This window comes from Acartia tonsa, chromosome 4, assembly GCF_053477335.1.
Source record: "Acartia tonsa isolate MP-2025a chromosome 4, ASM5347733v1, whole genome shotgun sequence".
Lineage (NCBI taxonomy): Eukaryota > Metazoa > Arthropoda > Copepoda > Calanoida > Acartiidae > Acartia > Acartia tonsa.
This window is the reverse complement of record NC_137263.1, coordinates 30,075,414-30,092,206: the sequence shown is the minus strand read 5'-3', so window position 1 is coordinate 30,092,206 and position 16,793 is coordinate 30,075,414. Positions and strand designations below refer to the sequence as shown.

The following is a 16,793-nucleotide window of genomic DNA, read 5'->3' as shown; positions in this document are numbered from 1 at the left end:
TGTGTCATAAATATTAACAAAATTTTTGGATTTTCTGAATTGTCATGTCAAATTCTTTTCTTATTTTGTGCCCACGAAGAAAATATTAAAAAATTCTGAGTGGTGAATAGTTGGACAAAATCCTTTATATAATAAATAGACCAACAAATAACCTTCAATCCTATTTTGTAAACCTTAAATGATTAAAGACCTCGCTGATATTAATCTTCTAGGGCAGGTAGAGAAAGATACCTGAAGGTACTTCAACATGTTTATATAAAAAAACAGTATACAAAATAAAGTTTAGACTGAAGCTAAATCACTACTTAAATGGAGGTTGAAAATATTTGAAATCCTGTCTTATTGCATCCTCACTTTTGTAAAACCAATAAAGATGACAATAACCATAAGTAGCGATTCATAAATCAACACAAATGGGCAGAGTGACGCGGCAGAGAAATGTTATTTTGGTTAAGTTTAAAAAAAGAATAAAACACTTTCAAGTGTTAGAACTGAATAGGCAGAAGATAAATGTATAAGTCTAAACAAATTTGTAAGTAAATTTGTTGCAAACGTTTTAAATACAAGATACTGTTACATTTTTAGTTCTAACTTAATTATAGAGATGCTTCGTTAATAACATGGTACCTTGTTGCAAAAGGAATCAGTAATCTAAAAATCACATTAATAGGATAACTATATCAAACAAAAAGTTACCGTCAAAAGTAAAATATAAGCATGTTTCAATGGACGTGAGGACTTCCTGGTAGTAATTATAGAGTTGCTACGTTACCTAAATCGTACCTAAGTGTGAAAAGAATGCAAAGTTTGAAATCGACAGTAGAATTCTAACATGTTAAAATTAATAAAAAGAGCTAAGGGTTCCAGACGGATGGACCTACCCTAATCATAGAAAAGCTTCCCTTTAAAATATAAATCATGTGTATAAATTTTCTTGGATTCTATAATTTATCATTTTTATTTACGGCTTTTAAAAATCACACAAAAATTATTGAATTTATTGACATTCCATTACAAATTTAGTATGCGTTAAACGATGATCTGAAATTTAATTTCCGAATGTGTACACAGTTTCCTTATCCTATCTCAATATTTACTCCTAGCTAAAAAACTTCAAACTTCAAAAAAAAATCAAAATTTGAATGTATAAACGATTTATACATTAGGTATACATTCAAAATTTTAATTTTTCAAACTTTTTATCTAGTAGTAAATATTGAGATAGGATGAGGAAACTGTGTACACATCTAGAAATTAAAATTCAGTTCATCTGTTAGACCACCCAAAAGAAACTAATAGATTTTTACTGTTTTATGGTACAAAACTATTTAGTTCTAAAAATTTTACTTATTTTAATATATAATTTTATTAAAAGGGGCAAATTAATAGTAAGGATTTGATCATTTAAATTCTGAATTTAGCTTTCTCTTCGTAAAGTTATCTTGGGGGGTCTAGCCTTATTTAACATTTTCAACTTAAAATAATATTGCAGGACTTAAAAGAGTCATGGCTCCTTTCAAATTTTCTCTCTAAATTAAAAAAGGTTGATTTTATTTTTTATATCAAGGGAAAAAATTAAATTCAAACATAGTTTTGTTTCTATTATCTTTTTAAATATATTATTTTTGTAATTTAGAAGAGTCCTGTTTTCAATTTTTACCTTCAGAAATTGCTCCGCTGTGTGAAGTAAAAATTAAAGCCTTTGAAAATTGAATTGATGGGTCAAATTATCATTTTATAAATTAAAAGTAGAAAAAAATAAATGTTCTATAGATCTAATAAGTCATATTCAATAAAATTTAAATTGTATATATATAAAAATTTTCACAACATCTATTTAAGTTGTTTTTTAGATTCGTCCTCTTTTTCCTTCTTTGGTATTTCAATATATAATTTATTTTTACTTTTCTCCGACTTTGTTTCAATTATTTCTGTGGAAGGAATTTGTTTCTTATCAAAATTTTTATTGTTACCACTTTTCTCGGATAAGTCTTTTTCTAAGTTCACAATCTTTGAGTCTTTGTTATGATGCAGAAAAGAACAGGGACATTCTGTTAGATTCAAATTTAGCAGAGTTAGATTTAATATGGCTTGTTGCTGTTGACGCAGCTGTTCATAGTGCTGCTGCAGATTGTCCTGTGTGACAGCTGCTGTGGACAGCATGATGCGAGGATCACTGACAGCTGGTCTGGAACAGGCGCACTGGTGCTGATTACTCATTTCTGGACGGGTCAGTGGTTCTGTAGGCCTGAAATTATATATTATTTTATTTTCTCTAGAAACTTGAAATCTTAGGGTTTAAATCATTGGACAGTGGACGATAAATTGACGAGCAACTCCTTTTATATTTAAAACAATATTCCCTTCACTAATGGATTTATTATTACTTTTATCTTACACAAAATTATCATGTACATATAAATTTAAACTTGTGGCTGGCTAAAAAAAACGATTACTCCTCTCTTATTCAGGGTTGTCGAATTGGGCACTTTTTTTGATATTGGGCGGCCCAATTGCCCAAAAGGGTTTTAGGCGGGTTATGGGCGCCCAAAAGTGGTTTTGGGCACCCTTTTTGGGCAAATGTCGTAAAAAGCATATAAAAAGGATATAAAATAGCCTAAAACCATACCTAGACTTATTATTAGAAATAAAATAGCCTAAAACCATCTCAGGACCTATAAAGGCTCCACTGGAAAGGAGAACCATATCGGTTCAGCAGTTAGCGAAATCCTTCTTTATATACAAAAAAGCTTACTAATTTATATAGTTAACTAGCGGCTACGGCCCTAGAGGCCTCTAGGGGCACTTGAGGAGGGGAGAGTCAAATTTAATAATCCAATTATTATATTAGATTTAAAAAGAAAAAGTAAAAAAAAAATGGGGGGGGGGAATAATATTTTTTTTGGGGGGGGGTGGGTTTCCTCCCCCCCATTTTTGTTTTTAGTTTAAAGAAATTTAAAAAAAAGTTTTTTGGGGAGTGTAATTTTTTTCTTGGGGCGATTTCTCTTAGGAGGGTGGTGGTACCCTCCCCCAAAATAGTTATAAACCTTCTTAGAACCTATGAGAAGCTACCCTGTTAAGGAGAACCCAATCGGTTCAGCGGTTAGCGAGATCCTTCGGTACAAAAACAGACACACAAACAAACAGACACACATCCTGTTACTTTAGTATAAGGATATCACCCAAAAAATAGGCCCGCACTCCCTCTTTTTTAACCCCCTCCCCTTTTTCTCTCCCCCTAAAAGGGGGGTGCCCAAAAGAACCTTATATTGGGCGTCCCGAAACCGCCCGCCCAAAACTGCCCGCCCAAAAGCGCCCGCCCAAAATGACAACCCTGCTCTTATTGGATGAACGAACTGACCAAATAACGATGTCCATATTAGCAACCTAAATTGACAACACTTTATTCCCTGTCATAATATCCACGAATATTCTATATCCTTTCCTTTCAGCAAATTAAGATTAACTTATGATAGCATATAATCTCATTTTTAGGGCTTGGACAAATATGTTTAATAAGTACTTCCTAGTTTAATACTTAATTGTCCATGACTATCAAATGCGGTATTATAAAAATCAAGATGTTTCAGACAAATATATAATTACTAGCGGTTGCGTCCTTCACATTTAAGAGCTTTGTTTTCGAAGGGATATGGGTATGGAAGCGTTGAAAACAAAACATCCTAAAACTCAAAGTAAAGCTAATTGGAGAACATAATCGTTTCAAACAATTGTATGACTCTGAGAAATAAAACTTAAATTTATATTCTTGCGAGATGAATTTGCCGAAATAGTTTATATAGGTTTTGAATGTCCTATGGAACGGCATGATCTAAAAACAATTATTTTAGCCGTCTATTTTAAATGGCAGTCGAGTCAATCCTCCGTTTTAACGTCACTTTTATTAAATTTCTACCTATACATTTTTCTATGCATAATATTTCTTTGTTCTGTATTAAAAACTTTTTTTCTTTTGAAAGTTTAAGATTGTTGGGAAAACTATTTTGTTTAGAATACATTATACATCTAGAAATGTGCATTGATATCCTTGTATTAAATTAATAATTTTATTTTCCTTAAGAAACGATTCCTTTTAGCATTTTCAAAAGTAATGCTTTCAACCAGTGCAGTGCAGTGGCGTAAACAGGGTTTTACAAATGGAGTGCTTGAAGCACACCCGAAAAATATGGCAACCCTCTTAAACCCAAATCGAGGGGATTGTGAGATGTAGGAGGTAGGTTGGGGGGTTGTATAGATGATGAGAGGGTATTAATTAGAGTTAGGGGTATGGATACACCCCCTCTTCCTCCTAGGTATCCATCCTTTACATAATCAACAATTTTTTTTCACATCCCTTTTAATTTTACTGAGAGTGTTACTTTTTTTACTAAGGAGTTTGATACCCTTGTCAAGGGGAGTGTATAGCCACGATCCTGCTGACCATTGAACATCTACTTTTTAACTAGCTTTGCCTGTCTTTCTATCATTTGCATTCTTATATTAATAAATTATTTTTGAACATACTTTTGAATATTGTATATCCTTGTGTCGCGTTATTGTTCATTTCAAAACACAAAGGGATTTTATACACAAAAGACTTTTCCAATTAAACAGAATAGAAAAATATATTATGTAAAAAAAGTTATGAAAAAAATTATAAAATCCAGAATTTGTATAAAAGATCAATTAAATACACAGATATTTATAATTTGTTTAATTTTAAAATTAAGATATAAAAAACTATGTAGGTCTGTTAATGTTTCGTAATATTGACGGACCAGGTGAATTGTAGAGTATAAGCTCATTATTAGTTAAATGTTAAAGAAATAAGTATCAGGTTTTTCCTTTTTAAAGGAATTATACAAAATGATTTGGTTGTTAAATGACATATATAACATTTTTGGGATAATTATTAGTTACTAGCGGATGCACCCCTAGCATACATGCACTTTGTATTTAAAGGGGTTGGGAATGACGGAAAAACATCTTAAAACCATTTCAAGACTTAAATGTAAAAATAAAATAGCATAAAACAACCTCGAAACATGTGTAAAGCTTCCCTGAAATGGAGAACCAAATCTGTTTAGTAGTTTTTAAAATCTTAAACAACAGACAAAAAAACATACTACTTATAAAATAGGATAGGATAGACTGGCCTAATTACAGAAAAGGTTCGCAATGAATAAAACCTACTATTGAGATCCATTAGAGAAGCTATTTATCTTACCATGCATAAGTATAAACATGAAGTAAACAAATATGAACATCATTACCACGTCCGTCTTCCATCATTTATCATCAAAATATTCTTTATAAACATCAGGGATAAGGGATGGGAAACGTAGGAAAATATTATTTCAGGCCTATTTCAAGCCTAGGCCTATTTCTAGCCTAATAAACCAGTTTTGGGATAGCGCAGTGGTTCGTATAAAATGCTAATGAAAAAGCTGTGTGTTTGTGTGTAGATAAAGTATAGAATCAAATTCAGGTAGCTAGTTTAAAGTAAAAAACATAACTTTTTATAAACCTATATATTAATGGCTTTTGTTAAAATGAAGTTTTTTCTCTCCCAAAATTTTTTATCTTTTACTTTGGTAATTTGAACTGTCAGAAAGCTATCGTTGGGTTTCTCTCAGACAGATTTTAGTTTGTATTATTTGCATTTTTATTAATGAGTAAAAATTTTATTTGAAAATTTCATTGCTAATTAAAATTCAAAATAAATAAATAAATATGCACTTGGGTAACATTCTATCAAGTTCTTTGGATACTATACTGGATATAATGTAATGATATATCTGTACTGTGTTGTATTGTACAAAAATTAGGGTGAAGGTGTTGTATCAACTCCGTACTAAATTTTTAAAATTCAAAATACAACATCTAATTTATAAACTACCAAATGAAAATTCGTAGCTACCTTCTTTCCAAAAAAATAATCCCGTTATTTTTGTTTTTTCTATGTGGCCCTTTTTTAATGTTTAACTCTAAGCAGATTTAATAATTAAACTAATGTGATCTAACACCATTTATATTTATTTTTTCGTAGCAGACGAAATCATTATTTTTTCCAGAATTGTCTGCTTCTAAAATTTCCGCCATCTGTGATTTTGGCTTGTTTTGTATCAACCAATCACCAATTGGCTCCGCCAATTGGTGATTGGTTGATACAAAACAAGCCCAAATCACAGAACACTATTGGTTTAGAGCGGTAGCCAATATGAGCCGTCCGCCAGTAAGGTCATTAAATTAGGCAAATGGTAAAAGTTGCATGATCCCTTTCAAAACCAGGCCGAGACCTAATTTATGGCCAGGTTTCCTATCCCTTATCCCTGATAAACATAAATATGGATCTACTTAATCTGCGAAGATTCTTATGCTTTTATTTATGTTACTAGCGGTTGTCTCCTTCTCTGTAGGGCGATAACAAGATATCCCCTACTCCCTAGGACTTTATGGGTTTATTGCAAAATTGCCATTCTCCCTTTTTTTTGGGGGGGGGGGGGATATGAGGGCAGTAATAATGAACGTAGTAAATATCACACTATATTAAATTGCATCCAAGAAAATTCCTATTATTTCATATAAAAATTATTTTATAAATTTTACTTAAATAACTGAGTCAATTATTAATATTTTTCTTGTTTTTCTTGCAATAGATTTGTTTTTCGTGATATTTTTATTGTATTTTTGTAAGGGGAGAGTTATGAAACCTTTCATATTTTTCTATCTTATGAAACTTTCTGAAAACGAGAAAAAAAATAACGGACTCGTTATAAAAGGGTAATCATTATATAAAAAGTAACATGACTTTTGTCTGTCTGTAGCTCAAGATCTCGCTTACCGCTGGACAGATATGTTTGTACTTTACAGTGAAACTTCTTTCTGGTTTAGGAAAGGTTTATAACTATATTAGATGAGGAAACCTCAAACCTTTCAAAAAATATTACCCCCTCTCCCGCCAAAATTTTTTTTTTCTCTTCTTTATAAAAATAAAATTATTAGTTGAGGGTCTCATCCCCCTTCCCTCCTTTCCCTGTAGGGTATCTAGAGGCATTAGGATTATAAATCTATAGTTTTCAAATTGTTATTATTCATTTGTACTAAAATCTGCTTGTTTAGCTACGCTTTTATGGATGTTGTAATACTTTTTAATATTGTTTATTACCAAATAATATTCTCCTTGCCAGAGAAAAGAAAACTAAGTTTGAAAGATTTAATTTATTCAGGGTAAAGGTTGAGTGTAAGTTTGGAAAAGAATATCTAAAACAAACAAAAAGTTTTCTTCTTTAAATGGTTGGATGGGCAGGCTGGAATGAGCTATTTATCAGGGATGAAGGCATAAGACAACAGAAATAAGGTATAACCAACAAGCGCAATAAATCTAAAATAATATTTGGGGGGCAGATAAAAAGGTCGTCAATAGTGTGCCCCACAACGACAGCTGGAAATAACGTATAGGTTTTGTGATTCTTTCCGAATTAATTTCGTTGTTGGTAAAAGCTAATAAGACAATAGCTTATTTTTACCTTAATGCTAATATGAAAAATTCTAGTTTGGTGCAAAGGGGTAAAATGTTTTTAATTAATTTAATGATAATTATTCTCTCACTTCCTGGGTATTTCAAACTTTCTTCATAGTTAGGTTTAAAATTTTTATTATTTCAGCTTTTCAAAATAAACTCTAATATTCTAAATTACTTTTTTTAGAAATAGATAAACATATAAAATAAGTTTTTTAATTCCATTACTCCTTTTGTTTTTGTTTTTCATTCATTTTGTAAGCAAAAATTTGTATTCTCATAATAGTTTTTGGCTCTATAGTAGTTGAATATCAACGTGGAAATATTCTAACATGCCTAAATTTAATATCAATAATGAATATAATATGTAGAAACGAATTGCTTTTAATAATAGGAAACAGTTGTTGAAATTGAGCTACTTTTGAGCAAAGGTGGATATTGAACTACCCTAAGGAAATATGTGTGGATACTCAACTACTATTGGGGAAATCGTGGATATTCATCTACTATTGAGCGTTATTTTTTGAAATAGATAAATTGAAATATTTTATATGTATGAACAATTAACATTTAATGTTGAACTTTAATTTGTAACCAGGCGGGTGTATCCACACCCTTTTATTTTGCCAGGGGGGTGGAAACAACCCCCTTCTGCACGCCTCGGACTAAATTTTTATCAGTCAATAATATCAAACGCATTCAATCAAGATTAATTAAAGACAGTCCTGAAAAAAATATAAATTTTACCTGAAAAGTTGGTAGCAGAGCCTGTATATCTTGTATAGAGCCAGTGATGTGAGAATTATGGACAGAACTGAGATTATTCCAATACAAATAGGATCATGAGAGCTAGAATTTCTTCTTTCTTCTTCTTTTCCTACAAAATATTCTAAATCTATCTGTGCTTTCGCTCAAAGTGCCTATTGAGCATTTATAACCCCCTCATCCCTTTTTTTTAAATTAAGAAAAAGGTATTTTTCCTATGTCTATCCCAAACGGGAGTGCCCAACTAAATTTATCACTATAATTAGTACAGAAAAAATAAACTTTAAACCCATAAAACCAACAATCAAATTAAATAAAAAAATCATTTAAGGGTAGAATTTTTTTTTGCCAGGGGAGCGTCGACCTTGAAGATGTGACCACTGACCAAGAGTTAAATTTGCAAGTAAAGGATAAATTCTGCTAAGAAAATATTTTTTTTGGTATATTAATATCTACGATGGATTAACCGACTAATTTTAACTATTAATTATAAATCTTAAGTATGTACATAGAAGTCTTTTAACCTTAATACTTTTTTTCCAGTTAATGTTCAGGGTTTAATTTTATAAAAACTTGGTTTATCTGTTTCAATGCCAGAGTGGATGAGGTAAATATTTATTAATAGCACTTTAAATCTAAATCTTTACTTGATTTGATATTGTATGCAAAAAAAATTATTTCTATATTCACTAAAACTCACATAAATTCACCTAATTCCTAATTATTATATTCCATACTAGCGGCTACGCCCCTAGAGGCCTCTAGTGGCACTTTAAATGTTTTTGTTTGTTAAAGTTAATTTTTTATTTACGATACCACCTTATTTGACGTTGAAGTCTCCCCTAAATTTTAAAAAATTTCGATTTTTTTGTCATTTCTCTTGGGAGGGTGGTGGTACCCTCCCCCAAAATAGTTATAAACCTTCCCGGGACTTATGAGAAGCTACCCTGTTAAGGAGAACCCGATCGGTTCAGCGGTTAGCGAGATCCTTCGGTACACACAGACAGACAAACATCCTGTTACTTTAGTATAAAGATTAAAACTTACCATTTGTAATATGTGTTGGAATTCTCTTACCAAGGCCTGACACTACAGATATTCCCATAAACAAGTGTAATAAACCATATCCCTTCTCCCTGAAAAATAAATATGTATTTAAAAAAAACAAAGTTGACTATCCCGCCTCCCTGATATATGTTATTATAATATATATTTTAAAGTCAAACTCAACCATCCCTACTCCCTGAAGTGTATAAATATTCATTATAAAAATAAGTTAAAAACCCTTTCTTCCTGATAAATAATTATAGTATCTATAAATAAATTTAGAAATGCATTTTCCCTGAAATATTTGACATGATTTGCTTCCAACAGACAACCAATCCCCATTCATATTAACTTTGCCTAGATTGCTCGGCGTGGCAGGGGATAGTTGTATAAACGCGTTCTCTCATTTGTTGGTTTGAGTCAATAGGGACGTATTATATCTTGATTGGATGGAACAAAGTAAATGTCCATACATTTTCACCAATTAACTTAAACTACAGAAAAAAAGGTATTCTTTTATCATAATTACAATGTGTTTTACATGATATTCATTTAACTTTTTTTCCCTAGAAGTTGATTGTTCAGTATTTATCAGGAATAGTGTTATAGGATACAAACTGGAAAGTTTTTTTCTCTCACGAATTCAAAAAAGCGTAAATATGGGGGAATTAATTTTATAAATTATTTATAATATCCATTCCAAAAACACTTTTAATCTTTAAAGACAAACATTTATTTTTAATAATTGGATGGAAGACCGCATTATCGTCCATTGTGCTCTCCCTCCCAGGATATTTATAGGAGGAAGACAAATTAATCAGATAGAATTGATTAGTTTCTTGGCCACTGGTCACACGTAGTAGATTAGAAGAAAAAAGAATAAACTATTAGTTTTTTTTCTATGAAAAAGGTAGATTGTTTATCTGTCTGTCCCTACAGAGAGATTCTAACCTATGCTTAACCTAACCTAACCTTAATAAAAAAGTTATCTTGTGGTACATATGCGATATTAGGGAAACTTCCATACTATGCCTACGGGAAAAAATGGCAAAATGTAAATAATGGAGTCTACTTTTATATATTTTATATTTATTGTTGTCGCCATAACACAAGCACACACACACACAAATATAAGAAGTTCTAAAGTGACAAGTCTGGACAGAAATGAATTTAAGCCGCTGAATTCAACAGTTGACTAGACTAGTAGCACCTTATATATGCAGCTGCTTAAAGTGGCTCCCTTTTAAAAGTCGATGCATTTTATCGACAATTTCAATACTTTATGTCGATTGCATTTATATTGCATTAAATAAAAGAGGTCAGGGCTGACGTATTTCGCAATGTTGATATTCTAACACTAATAGGTATAAAGGTTGGTATCGTTGAAATAAACTTTTGAAATTGTCAAAAAAATGCATTGAATTTTGACAGGGAAAAACTTTGAACAGCCGCATACAATTCTACCTCAGCTGCTAGGCTAGTCAACTGTTGAATTCAACAGCTTAAATGTGTTTTTTTTAAATTCAATTATGTCAATGTTGGTCTAATACAAAAGGAAATAATTATTTCTATTTTCGTCTATAAGTTAGCAAGAATTTTTGTATTTTGTAACTTTCAGATAAAAATTTGCTACAATTGTGCTACAATTTTGCAACCTCTACGCGTGGCCTTCTTTAAAAATATTCTTAGGCTCTTATATCATTTATAAAATTTTAACGGATAACCTGTTCTTTAAACCATTTCTAAATACAATATTGAATAAGGTTTTAATTTTTGCTTCTAAATATATTGATAAATTATATTTAGATATTTTGTAAATCGTGCTATAATTTATATTCTTATGTAACATTTAGCTCTTTACAAATGTTCTTTTATTTTCTTATGAAATTTGTTTTTTCTTCTCTTGGAATAGCAGAGAAAATAAGATAATATGTGGATTAGACCTATCCAGAATTCACAGTTTTATCTTTTTAAACTTTTACTTTGTATAGTTATCTGTTTTTTCTTAGTTTCTTTTATTTTATAAAAAAAATAGACACTTACAATTCCCTTTTTGTGCAATTTTTGTTTTACATTAAGCTATTGATTGTCAAAGTTAAAACAAATATTTTTATTTGAATTAAAATTAAATAAATAAAGTAAACAAAAGGCAAAAGGCGGCAAAATATAAGATGCATACACTTTTACACAATAGAAAAATGGAAAAATACTAATAATGGACAGTTCTTATATAGAAACTGGAAAAAATACTAACAATGGACAGTTCTGATATAGAAACTGGAAAAAATACAAATAATGGACAGTTCTAATATAGAAACTAACAAAATACAAATAATGGACAGTTCTAATATAGAAACTGAAAAGTAGAAATAATGGACAGTTCTAATATAGAAACTAACAAAATACAAATAATGGACAGTTCTAATATAGAAACTGAAAAGTAGAAATAATGGACAGTTCTAATATAGAAACTGAAAAAATACAAATAATGGACAGTTCTAATATAGAAACTGGAAAAAAATACTAATAATGGACAGTTCTAATATAGAAACTTAAAAATACTAATAATGGACAGTTCTAATATAGAAACTAACAAAATACAAATAATGGACAGTTCTAATATACAAACTGAAAAGTACAAATAATGGACAGTTCTAATTTAGAAACTGAAAAAATACAAATAATGGACAGAACTAACATAGAAACTGATAAAATACAAACAATGGACAGTTCTAATATACAAACTGAAAAAAACAAATAATGGACAGTTCTGATATAGAAACTGAAAAAATACAAATAATGGACAGTTCTAATTTAGAAACTGGAAAAATACTAATTATGGACAGTTCTAATATAGAAACTTGAAAAATACAAATAATGGACAGTTCTAATATAGAAACTGAAAAAATACTAATAATGGACAGTTCTAATATATATATAGAAACTGAAAAAATACAAATAATGGACAGTTTTACACAATAGAAAAATGGAAAAATTTTAATAATGGACAGTTCTAATATAGAAACTGAAAAAATACTAATAATGGACAGTTCTAATATAGAAACTGAAGAAGTACTAATAATGGACAGTTCTAATGTTGACAGTTATGAAACTATAATTGATCCTCACAACATTCGATCATATAATCTTTTTTAGCAGCATAGCAACACTATAATTAGGATATGTCTGTACGTCCTACCGCCAACTTACATCAATTCGTTGACAAAAAAAAATGTACTGAATCTTCACTGGGACACTTTTGACGAATCGGCATACAGGTTTATGGGGGCTAAATGATATTAATCAACGATGGTCAAAGCTGATTTATTATAGAAAAGCCGTCAATAAAATGACACTAAAATGTACTTTGAAGAATTAAATAAAAGTGACTAAAACTGAAATTATAACGTTGATATATCATGGATTTCCTTTAATTATCAGATTTCAAAAATAAATTTCTTGAAATGAATAACCTAACCGCTATAGGGACTTAAAAAATACTTTTCTATCCTCCTGTTGTTTGCTGATTATTACTGCGCTACTTATTTACATAATTATCCATGTTATCCTAAAATATTATTAAATTCCATTTATATTTTCAATATGATATAATTATGACGTGAATTTGTGTAGTTTATATAATATTATGGTAATGGCATATATTACATATAACGTCTCACGGTTGGTTTTTTATTAAATGTATAAGTTAGGGTACAATGTTTGGCACTTTCGATATAAGTAAATGATAATAAAAACCCATAGAATGCGATAATAACTTCAGAAAAATCGAAGAAAATAGTTTTCATACTTAATTAACGTTTTTAAGTTTTTCTTCAAAAAGTTTAGATAAGATGCCTTTAAAAGTCGTCTATGATTTTGTCAGGGATAAAAATGTAACTTTAAAATAAGAATTACAACATATTTTTTCAATTAGTACAAAGTAAAATTTTGAACATTTTATTGATCAGTATATTTTTTAAAATGTGAAGTAGAAACCTGAATATTTTATCATGAAAATTGTGTTATGATTTGATTGTCTGCTAGATTACAAGAAAAAAGATACTGACAGTACTTGTTGGTTCTTTAAAAAAAATTAGGTAGATTACTTTCAGAACCCCTCTTTTTGCAACGTTATTTCAATAGAACAGAGCCGTAGTCTTAGTGTACTCAATATCTAGACAGCCAACCATTGTTTTAGAATTGTTCAATTTTTTTAACTTCTGATAAAAACAGAATTAATGGTATTTTTGTAAATATTATACCTCCAAGAAATGGCTATACTTCCCAATCATATGTTGTGTGATATTTAAGAGGAATTATTTTGATATAATGTCATTAAAATATTCGTTGAAAAAAGTGCTATTCTAGCTTATACTTTACATTTTAATGTGTATGATAATTCAAATAAAAGATAATGAAGATTTATATTATATTTAATTGTTATAATTATAAAGAAAAACCTGGAAACAGTAAAAAACTGACTTTATTTTATTGAGGTAGGGAAAATTTTGTCAAATATTTGAATAAAAAAACAATATAAAACAAAATAAATTATTTTTAATATAGTCACAAAAAGGCTTAATGAGTTTAGGAAATATTTCATTCACTAATCATGTCATTTAAACTCTATTACACAAAATACAGTGTAAAAAGATGTTCTCGTTTTAATTTTAAGTAATTTCAAATGCATTTTAATACCTTTTAATGATTTATTTTTTGAAACATCTTTTTATAAAATGTTATTGATTTTTGAAGTTATATGTTAAAATGTTTTAAAATTTTGTTAACATTTTGTTTTAAATGTAGAAAATTGGTAATTCTAAACATTCAAAAAATGATTTTATTAAATTTTCATCACTTAAATTGCATGTTTGATGAAATTTTCAACTGATAATTCAAGAAAAATCGTTTAAGTTTTATTATATTTTACTTTGAAATGTTAAAAAAATATAATTATTGTCAAAAATGTGGAAGTTATACTTTCCTCAAAAAAAGACCTAAAACATGCAAATTAACACGTGTAATGAGATTTTTTTTCTTTCAGGTTTAATTTTAAGTAATTATTGATATTTTTTGTAAAAAGGATTTTATATAAAAAGTTTTAAAACTCGAGTTATGTAGTGGTTCTAAAAAAGGTTGCGAATTTATGCAATTTTCTTGCAAAAAAAATTTTCTAGGATTTTAAAAATAGCAAAGGGTGTTATTAGACGTACTTACAGATACAATTGCTAAGTCATTTTGGCCAAACACTAAAATAAAGTTTTTACATCTGAGGGTCCAACCGTGGTCTGTAAGTAATGTTCGATCATAACTTTACAAGTTTTAGGCCATATTTCTGTCAAAAATGCTTTTAAAACAGCCTTTTTTCGACCCAAGACTAAAATAAGTTAATTGAACAGAATCAAACTTAAATAATGAGAGAAAAGTTTAAAAAGAGATTTTTCTATTGGTTTTTCCCGTACATATAAAAACTTACACCCAAATTTGCATATTTTTTAGTATAATTATTAGTTTTCCATAAAATAGAAAGACTTTTAAAAACTGATTACTTGGGCTTACAAGTGTTTCAGTATCTTGGGTCGAAAATGGTCTGTTTTGAAAGCCTTTTTACAGAGTTATGGCCAAATACTTGTAATGTTATGATCGAACATGTAAAAAACTTACAGACTTAATTATAAAAATCAGAGGTGGATTCTTAAAAGGCTAGAATTGAAAAATTGGCTATAAATACGCCTGTCAGTTCATAAAGCTATGATGGAAATGACAACTGATTTGTTGGAGATGATTTTCTATACAAATTAGCATCCAGTGTATAATATGTATACTTGGTCCAATGGTCTGTCAGTTATGCTACAAAAATATAAACGTATAAATAGACTAATATAACTCTGCTACTTGTGGTTATTATCATCTTTGTTTCCTAGACAAATATTACAATATTGTAATAAAAATCTAAAAAAAAATTTATAACATCTTAGATACCCACCGTTTATATTTTTGAATTCTTATGAAGAAGTTGTATAAATAATTGTAGTACAGAAGCTATTATGGTTGATTTCTTTTAAGGAACCGACTCAAATAATTATCAATCAATTAATTTATGTAAGATTTTCATTTTTTTATGTAAACTATCGCACAGGTGGGTAGAAGTTAAATTTATTTTTTGTTTATAAAAAGTTTTTTTTTCATTTTTATCTGACAAATAGCCTAAAACCTGTTATTAGATTTAAAAATTTGGTATGATAGGTCCATCCGTTTACAAGACGCACATACATACAACTTATTACTTTATGGTATTGTTAGCCTATGAGGACGTGATACACAACATTATCTTATTTTGGTGCATCTCTGAACAAAATCTTTAATTAATTGCTGTGCATCATTATATGCCCGTAAGACAATCAACCATTTGATTGAACGATCTTGTCTGGAAGTCCTAGAAGTGCAAGATGATAAATTGCGCCTATATTGGACAAAGGCATTCCGCCCAGGGAAAAGGGAATGTGATTCTGACAAAATTTCCCTCAAATCCCCTTCCCTTTTTCCTCCCCCTTCTTACCCACTCCCCTTCAGTTACATTAAAAAAAGTTATACTCCAACTTTACTCCAACAAAATATTAAATTTTGTGGCATATCCAATTGGAATTAATTGTCTGAATAGCAGCCCCTGACTCCGCCTCCTCTAACAATTAAATAATATCGCGCACCAGACATGAATGCAATTGGAACCTTTAACGTCATCGTTGTGTCGGGATTCGAATATACAACGAGCAGATGCGCTATGTGTTACGCCAAAGTCGCGTATTACTTTTTAATATAGGATGAATAGATTAATTAAAGTCACTGCATATAACTTCATAAACAGACACCAATAGATTTCCTTCTTCAGGTGAAAATTGAGACCACTTTGTAACAAATATATTCTTTTACCTTATCATGTTACAGGAATCACAACATTATATCATCAACAATACATCATCTCATTCATTTTATTATCTGGAATAGTTTTCAAAAAAAAAAAATCTTTTTTTCAATGAAAAAAATAGTGAATTAAACAGCCCTAAGCTGGATCTTAAAATCGTTTTGATGGTGCGCTGAATCGGGACGAATCAGAGGTGAACCGGAGGTGCGCTGATGGTGCGCCACAGCTACTGCTATAAAACATGGATTTTTAAAAGATTTTCGGCGCGGTGTTGTTAGATCGCTTGCGACACTCAATAAAATATCGATCCGCGCCAGTACAACTGTACAATTCCATATACTCTTACAAATATACCAACTATTTGATGGAATATACACATAGCAATAAGACCTCTATCTCTCACTGCTACTGAGAAAATATACATAAAACTGAGGGCTAAAATTAGATAATGTAATTATGATTATCAAATAAGGTTTTCATATGAATATTATATAATATAACAAATGTATAATATATACATATATGTATATTGTATAT

The 16,793-nt window shown here is 29.8% G+C and overlaps 1 protein-coding gene across 1 annotated transcript; it reads right to left on the bottom strand.

The window, feature by feature from the left end:
- Positions 1-928: 928 nt before the first annotated feature.
- On the bottom strand, positions 929-16,332 carry LOC145316741 (uncharacterized). The gene is made up of 4 exons (XM_080157457.1): positions 16,265-16,332; positions 9,335-9,423; positions 8,270-8,399; positions 929-2,248 (listed from the first exon to the last, which is right to left on the bottom strand). Exons 1-4 carry the CDS (start codon positions 16,270-16,272, stop codon positions 1,834-1,836), a joined length of 642 nt encoding a protein of 213 aa, XP_080013583.1. The 5' UTR covers positions 16,273-16,332; the 3' UTR covers positions 929-1,833.
- Positions 16,333-16,793: the final 461 nt, after the last annotated feature.

Excerpts from the sequence above, each read along its gene's own strand:
- LOC145316741 (XM_080157457.1), bottom strand. Across the intron at positions 8,400-9,334 it reads TCCAACACATATTACAAATG|GAAAAGAAGAAGAAAGAAGA; the intron begins GTAAGTTTTAAT and ends AATATTTTGTAG. Across the intron at positions 2,249-8,269 it reads CTCTGCTACCAACTTTTCAG|GCCTACAGAACCACTGACCC; the intron begins GTAAAATTTATA and ends ATATAATTTCAG.